This window comes from Priapulus caudatus, unplaced genomic scaffold (assembly GCF_000485595.1).
Source record: "Priapulus caudatus unplaced genomic scaffold, Priapulus_caudatus-5.0.1 Scaffold616, whole genome shotgun sequence".
In the NCBI taxonomy this organism is placed as follows: domain Eukaryota; kingdom Metazoa; phylum Priapulida; class Priapulimorpha; order Priapulimorphida; family Priapulidae; genus Priapulus; species Priapulus caudatus.
This window is the reverse complement of record NW_014577677.1, coordinates 123,755-131,799: the sequence shown is the minus strand read 5'-3', so window position 1 is coordinate 131,799 and position 8,045 is coordinate 123,755. Positions and strand designations below refer to the sequence as shown.

Genomic DNA, 8,045 nt, shown 5'->3' with positions numbered 1-8,045 from the left:
GGCCTCCATCGCCCCTGTCTCCCTCTCTTGCCCCCTGCCCTTACCCTGTAAGAAGAGCAGAAGTGGTGTTTCGTCAGGTGCGAGTATATTATGTTCAAGCATCGTCTTTACCTGACGGTCGACGCTCGCGCGAAACTTCCAGCGACCCATTAAACCTTGCAGTTGTTCTTGGCACAACTTCAACAGCTATCGCGTAACGAAGCCTGCTCACCCCAAAAGTAAAATCATCGCAATAAGTTTACTGTGGGACTTGGATAGAGGGCGACTAATGAAGGGTTGAGAATGCAGTTCGAAAGCATAGTGCGTAGGCAAGGCATTAAAAAGCTGTTCCGCGATTTCCGGCTTGTACTTGCTGCATATTTAATGTGATCTTACCAATAGCACACTAGGATGTAACACCAATCACAACCTACGGAATCCACGACAATACGAAAAAAAAAAAAAAAAAAAAAAAAAAAAAACAAAAAACACAAACAAACAACCCACACAACCAACACAATACGATATCCACGATATATGCATCGAATACTGAATATTTCCAACGAATACAAATACTCACTTTTGATGATTAGAATGTGTAATGTAGGTGTAGTAAAATGAATGTAGGTGTGCTGCATAGGATCGTTCGCTGTGATGGTGTAGTTGCTGTGGAAGGGAAATACGCTGTGTACGATGTGTGATGTGTGTGCGTGTGCGTGGCGTTGCGTGTGCACTGTGTTGTGTGGTGCGCGTAACGTGTGTTTGCGGTGTGTGTGTGTGTGTGCTTTGTTTGTTGTTGTCCGCTATGCTCCGACAACTTTCGTCCGATATACCGAAAACTTTTAGGCAGACGTTAGCGTAAAACGCGCTACCCAGGCGCTACGCGGCGTCGAGATCGATTCGAGCCCTGTACTTCAATCACAAAAGTGCTGCTGCGGCGCACATGCTGCTGTCACTCACTGTACACGTGTATATCACAAGGGGGTAACTGAGAAAAACCGGCGCGTATCGATGTTACGGTAATGATAATATCTAAAAATATTACAGGCAGGGGGGGGGGGTGGGGTGTGGGGGCGGGGGGGGGGGGGGGGGGGGGGGGGGGGGAGGGGGGGAGGGGGGGGGGGGGGGGCGGGGGGGGGGGGGGGGGGGGGGGGGGGGGGGGGGGGGGGGGGGGGGGGGGGGGGGGGCGGGGGGGGGGGGGGGGGGGGGGGGGGGGGGGGGGGGGGGGGGGGGGGGGGGAGGGGAGGGGGGGCGATAATATCGCAAAAATACGCGGTATACCCGCTGGGCAACCCTAGTATCCGTCCCTTGCTCACACGCTCGATATGGAGATGAGTTACACGTGATAGTAAGATATCGCGTCCGCTTCTCGATGGTGAGAAGGGACGGTTACCAGTCTAAAGGTGCGGTTCACGAGAAAGCTGCAAACGAACATTCAGAATCGAGCAAATCGGCGTAGAATTGTAGTTAAAAAAAGATTTTTTTCAAAGTAGGTTCCAATCATTGACATTATTGTATTAGTCGAGGTATTCGAAAATGACGACGCGAATAACGAATACGTATCGTCCAACAACAATATTCGGTGCACCGAATACGCAGAGTGTATCAATTACAGCCCTAATACACACAATGTCATAATACTACAAAGTGTTTCTGTAAGACTTGTTAAACATAAAACGTGTGGATAGTTAAAAAATCTCCTGCATCTGTATCATATGAAGCTATTTGCTGATTGGCATATGTATTGAACAGTGAAATCATTTGGTAAAAGTAACACGTTCACATTCATCACCTAGAGCTCTGATCTAGCAGGAAGACCTGCGCTACATCCGACTCTCCCGAAAGACATTGGTTCGTTGAGCAACCATCTCTTGCATGTAGACATCCGATCGCGCCACACGTCCACCTCCCTGCACAAAAGCGCATGCATAGCAACTAAGCATCATGAAAAAGTGCAGCAGTAAAACTCTGTCTAACAAGATACTTTTAGTTTAATATTTCCTTCCATATTGGTTTGTGTTCTTGTTTCCTAGGCCGGAGTGTGATTAGTTGAGGCACGCCGGCTATCGTCTCTTTCTGCCACTTGGTATTGGGCAGGCGGCGGGGTGGGGGGGAGGGTTGATTGTATCTTTAGAAAAAGTGACGTTTCTAAAAAATACAATGAGTGGCAAGACCAAACCGGAGATCATTGAAGCAGGAAAAACCGAGATCTCTGAACGAAACCCGCCGATTCTTAGAACAAACGCCGGAATTCCCAGAACGAAATTCGAAAAGCATGTTGAACGAAAACCGAATCTCGGAATCGCAACCCGGACTAACCCGAAAGCGAAGCCCGGAACTCCGGCCCGTCGAGCGCGCGCACTCACTTGGCGTAGGTCGTGTCTCCGACGAAGTAAAGTTCCGGGCGGCGTACCACGCGTCGGCGACGTACGCCGTCATCGCTCCTGGTCGCGCGTCGCGTCCGCGCTGGCACGTCGCGCGCAGAACCCGCAGCGTCGCACACGCTTCACGACGCGCCGTCGACAAGAGAAGCATTCTCGCTGTGCACGTCGCGGTGCCACGATCTATCGGGTACGGCGGCGGCGAGAGCGAGAAAGATCGCGTTCAGAGTGGCGGCCGGTGCCTGCAGAAAGTGTTAGACTGATGTGGAGAGATTGCGTTAGAGTAAAAGCAATTGACAGGGCAGGGGGCGTTATGGATGAGTGAGAGATTAACGTTAGAGGAACTGGCAGAATGCTGTCAGTGCACCAAGGTCAAATGTCTGAGATGAATAGAGATCCAAGGGAGCAAGAGCAAAAATAGAGAAGCTGTTGTGACATGGCCAAACACCTGTAAGTGAACACGAAAGCACTGTTCAGCGAGTTAACAATGCTATCTTTAAATAAACTTCTGAACTTTTATCAACATAGTTTAATGAAATTTAAACTTAAAACTTTTTCAGTAAATAATCGCTTAATTCAATCGAATAATCATTAATTATTATTAACGAATTTAGTTCAACGCTAAGTTAACGAACGATAAATCCTCTATTTCATTCTAGTTCATCGGTTAGCTCTGACGAACGACAACAGCGGCGCAAGCGGCCCATGCGTGCTCACGCCCGTGTGCGTGGCAGAACGTCGATGCCGCGGACGACTTTGGAAACGGGTAAGCTTGGCGCGCGCACTCGTGGCGGTAATCGGCGCGCTCGTAGTGGTGTCAGCTCGAGCCCCGCCCCCCCCCACCCCCCCGCCGGAGGATCGTGTAGTCGACAAAACTCGAAGACCGAGGAAGCATCTTGCCGTCTTGTTGACACCTCCCAGCAGGTTGAACGAGGTTCTCGGTGACGCAGTTGCTGTGTGAAGTCAAGTCGGGGTCAAAGGGTTAATGTAGAGGTCAATGTCAAAGGTGGAGATCGGGGTCAAGTTAATGTCGAGGTGGAGTCGTAGTCATAGGTTAATGTAGAGCGTCAAGGTGTCGAGGTGGATGTGGGTCAGGTTCAGGCCGGTGGGCGCATCACGTGTCAAGGGCAAAAAATCTCTCTCCCATCTAGTCGTTTCTCCCCGACCCCGGTTAACCATTCATGGAGTTAGTATCAATGCCATCTACTGGTGAGGCATGGAGCCCCAGTAGTGTAGGCAGGTGCATTCGCATTGGCAGAAATTGAATCGAAATTTTGTCAAGTCAGGCTGTTTTTCGAAGAGGAGAAAAATCCCGTATAACACTCATAACATGGCACAGTTGCTATCTCACAGCTGCATAAAGTTGCTTTGGGCTACATAAAGGAGTGAAATTATAGGAAGTGCAGCCAGGCCAACTGCTTATGGCAAACCCCTGTCATTGAAACTTAATGCAATTCCATTTAAACTTGGATAATTTACTTATCTGCAAATCTCTTTAAGTTGATCCGTTGTCTTTATGTCCTGTAATGTGGAGTCAGTAGGAAAGCTGAGCAACCAAGGGGGCAACAAATGTTGGCGTACTATACACATACTTGGTTATCGATAGGCTCAATCATCTACATGTTTACCACCATTAACATCCTAATCGCAAGCGCAATTGCTATCTCTTCAGCAGGCCGCTTGCACTCAGGTCCTTCACGATATCTTTTGATTCGCTACAATGGGTCCGAGTCCCTTCGCTCTTGGCTATTGCAAACTAAATAATGATTAAAAAGAGGTTACGTGATGGTAAAATGGAACTTGAAATATTTTAATATTTCAAAGTGCATAGAAACATAGTTAACAAATAATAAGCAATAATACAAAGTATAAGACAATGCAGTGTTAGTTAGCAACATCACTATGATAATACGTATTGCGCTATCGTTGTAATTGTAATTATTGTGCGTATATACGTTCTGCTGACGTTTGCTCACACCAATACAACCTTAATTAACCTAACACACGTCATTCAGTATGAAATTAGAAATGTTAAACCGGGTGATTACTCTTAGGGCTATTACTCACCATAACTTTCCGTCTCGCCATTAGAACTGAACGATTCATATTTATTCACTCATGAGTTCGGAGTCGGATGATGCATCTTTTACAAACCAGTATGGGATAGGCTGTCTCTGAATAAGAAGTAATTACTTGTTCAGTAGTCGTTAGTAGACCTGTAAAAGTTATAATTTTAGGGCAAGAATAAACTCATACGTTTGTCCAGTTATTAATATATTAACTCAGGGGTAAAAATATAACTTTTGAAGCAGCGAGTCCAACCCCAACCCCTAACAAACAACAAGTGCCGCCTACCCTCAAAAAAGAGGAACCGCAGCAAAAATGAGGGAGTCTGGCAAGTCTTACCGTTCAAAACTAAAGTACTTAACAAAAAAGGAGCATTTGCGGTGGGGCACCGTCTGTCCAGAATTTCCTGTCAGACATTTGCTAATTTAAATAATAACGGTAATTGCGCGTGAGGCCGCTGCTTCTGGAATGACTAGTTAGTAATACAGAAATTTTCAGAAGGTAAAACAGACTCTGCAATATGTCAAATCACGGTAGTCTGACAGTAAATTATGGAGTATTGCTACCGATATGGCGGTAATCCCAGTTGGCCTACGCCCATTGTGGCTAACTCCGCGCAGTGCACTGAAATGGACCAGTCGCCCCCACTCGCGCACAGGCCGGATGCTGGGAGTGTAGGCGTACCTGGCTAGAGCTGAACGGAGCGAGGGTGGTGATGTGTGGCATCATCGGCACTGCTTTCTTACTCGGCTTGCTCGCTGCTCTACACACCACTGCAATGTCAAACACACGCATGATAGATAACATATGACTAAAAGGTCAGAGCTTGGAGTTCCATTGTGGTCACTTCGTGGTAAACTTTATCCCCGTTTGGTTCACTCGAGGCTTTATTGATATAGAAATCGGTCTATCGCGCTGGCATAACAACCACATAAGCTTGTAACACAACCAGCAGGGCAGCGGCAAGGCGCGAAACTCTTGCATCCGGCCTCAGTTACTGCACCGTGCATCGTGTAATAGACCAGAGGGAGAGCGGCAGTGCCTACTCTTGCACGAATCATGTGAACGACCAGCAGGGCAGCGGAAACGCGCATAACTCTTACATCCGGCATCTGCTACTCCTCGGTGTATCATGTAATATGACCACAGCCTTGATGCCTGTGCACATTGTAGGTGGCGCCAACCTTGCAGTCTTTATACGTGCAAGGTAGGTGGCGCCACCTTGCAATCTATATACCTGCGAGTTAGTTGGCGCCACCTCACAACCGTGACGCTTGCCTATGTAGGTGGCGCTAGCTCAAAGCAGCGACGCCAGCGTGCATACCTTCGTTGGTTTCTTTTAGATTGGGCAGCGTGATCTCTTCCTTGGCCTTGTCGCGGCGTGCCTGCTTCGCAGCCTCTGTCGCCTTGACGACCGCATCCTTCGGCTGCTTACTTGGCGAAGTGCGGTTCTCCATCCTATGGATAGATGCAAGGGGAAGGTGTAGGAAGAGGTAAGTGGGTGTGTGCGTGTGCGTGTGCCTGTGTTTTAGTGTCTCCGTCCGTGTATGCGTGCATGTGCATTGTGCGTGTGCATGAGTGCATTTTTGTGTTCTCATCGCAGTGCGTGTGCGTGTGTGCCTGTGCCTGTGCGTGTGCGTGTGTGCCTGTGCGTGTGCGTGTGTTAGGTGCTCGTGTGTGTGTGTGAGTGCGTCTGCGTGTGTTACGCGCGTGTGGTGTGTGTGCGCACATGTGACTCATAATAATAGCATACATATTACAACACACGGTGTCGTACCTGATCAACGTGATCATCGTACCTGGGCTGCGTGGCGTTGTGTATCGGTGGCATGAATCGCTCCTTCGTCAGATTTAGGGTCGACTTTCGCTCCGCCTCCTGATGCCACTTGCTCAGGTTGACATGAGACCGCTTGTGCAGGGCCTGCAGCGTTAGGGAGGAGGTCGTTATTAATGAGCAAAGAGGAACAGGAGAGGACCGGGAGAGCAGGAATAAGAGAGCGAGCTGAGGCAGTATGTATAGACACACACACGCACGTGCATGCGCGCACACACCCTACCCTGTCCATACCTACACCACTCCTCGCCACACAGTCCTTTGAATCCCCCCTCACCCGAGTGTGTCGGCTTGCCTCTTCCTCCCCTCTCTTCCCTCTCTCCCCTCCTCCCTCCTCCTCCTCACGTACCTTCTTCACTTTGCGGCGGCTGAGCGGGTTTGCGTCGCGGCCACTGCGAGCTGACATGCGCATCCGCCGGCTCGCCTCGATCTCACGTCGCACCAGCGTCTTCAGCTCTATGAGAAACTCAGCGGCAAAGCCGTCGTGCGTGAAGAGAGGATGCTGCAGTAGCTGGGAGCACGTCGGCCGCTCCGCGCCGTCCATGCGCAGTATGTCCTGTCAGGGAGAGAAGGGGAGGGTGAGTGAAGAGAGGATGCTGCAGTAGCTGGGAGCACGTCGGCCGCTCCGCGCCGTCCATGCGCAGTATGTCCTGTCAGGGAGAGAAGGGGGGGGTGAGTGAAGAGAGGATGCTGCAGTAGCTGGGAGCACGTCGGCCGCTCCGCGCCATCCATGCGCAGTATGTCCTGTCAGGGAGAGAAGGGGAGGGTGAGTGAAGAGAGGATGCTGCAGTAGCTGGGAGCACGTCGGCCGCTCCGCGCCATCCATGCGCAGTATGTCCTGGGGGGGAGAGAAGGGGAGGGTGAGTGAAGAGAGGATGCTGCAGTAGCTGGGAGCACGTCGGCCGCTCCGCGCCATCCCATGCGCAGATATGTCCTGTCAGGGAGAAAGGGGAGGATCGAGTGAAGAGAGGATCGCGCAGTAGCTCGGTAGCACGTCGACGCTCCGCGCCATCCATGCGCAGTATGTCCTGTCAGGGAGAGAAGGGAGGGTGAGTGAAGAGAGGATGCTGCAGGTAAGCTGGGAGGCACGTCAGCCGCTCCGCGCGCATCCATGCGCAGTATGTCCTGTCAGGGAGAAGAAGGGGAGGGTGAGTGAAGAGAGGATGCTGCAGTAGCTGGAGCGCGTCGGCCGCTCCGCGCCATCCATGCGCAGTATGTCGCTGTCAGGGAGAGAAGGGGGAGGAGTGATGAAGAGGATGCTGCAGTAGCTGGGAGCACGTCGGCCGCTCCGCGCTCCATAGCGCAGTATGTCCTTAGGGAGAGAAGGGGAGGGTGATGAAGCAGAGGATGCTGGCAGTAGCTGGGAGCACGTCAGGCCGCTCCGCGCCGTCCATGGGCGGCAGTATGTCCTGCAGGGAGAGAAAGGGGAGGGTGAGTGAAGAGAGGATGCTGCAGTAGCGGGAGCACGTCGGCCGCCCCGCCAGTCCATCCAGGCGCAGTATGGTCCTGTCAGGAGGAGAAGGGAGGGTGAGTGAAGAAGAGGATGCTGCAGTAGCTGGAGCGACGTCGCCGCTCCGCGCATCCATCCAGCGCAGTATGTCCTGTCAGGGAGAGAAGGGGAGGGTGAGTGAAGAGAGGATGCTGCAGTAGCTGGGAGCACTCGGCGCCAATTCCGCCGTCACACCTGCGCAGTATGTCGCGTCAGGGAGAGAAGGGGAGGTGAGTGAAGAGAGGATGACCGGGGCCGCAAAAAGTAAGCTGGGCAGCACACGCTCGCCCGCCCG

At 51.5% G+C, this 8,045-nt stretch overlaps 1 protein-coding gene across 4 annotated transcripts in view; it reads right to left on the bottom strand.

The window, feature by feature from the left end:
• Positions 1 to 8,045, bottom strand: part of LOC106812178 (cyclin-dependent kinase-like 2) — a 16,271-nt gene that overhangs the window by 2,198 nt on the left and 6,028 nt on the right. The window contains exons 2-5 of one of the 4 annotated variants that reach the window (XM_014816001.1): positions 6,611 to 7,099; positions 6,227 to 6,348; positions 5,752 to 5,885; positions 5,112 to 5,200 (exon numbers count right to left, since the gene is read on the bottom strand). In XM_014816001.1, the coding sequence (XP_014671487.1) occupies positions 5,112 to 5,200; positions 5,752 to 5,885; positions 6,227 to 6,348; positions 6,611 to 6,805 (540 nt within the window). In that variant the 5' untranslated portion in view covers positions 6,806 to 7,099. Of the gene's footprint in view, positions 1 to 5,111; positions 5,201 to 5,751; positions 5,886 to 6,226; positions 6,349 to 6,610; positions 7,100 to 7,505; positions 7,574 to 8,045 lie in introns of those variants that run through there. The other 3 variants (XM_014815997.1, XM_014815998.1, XM_014816000.1) reach the window with 3 other exon arrangements.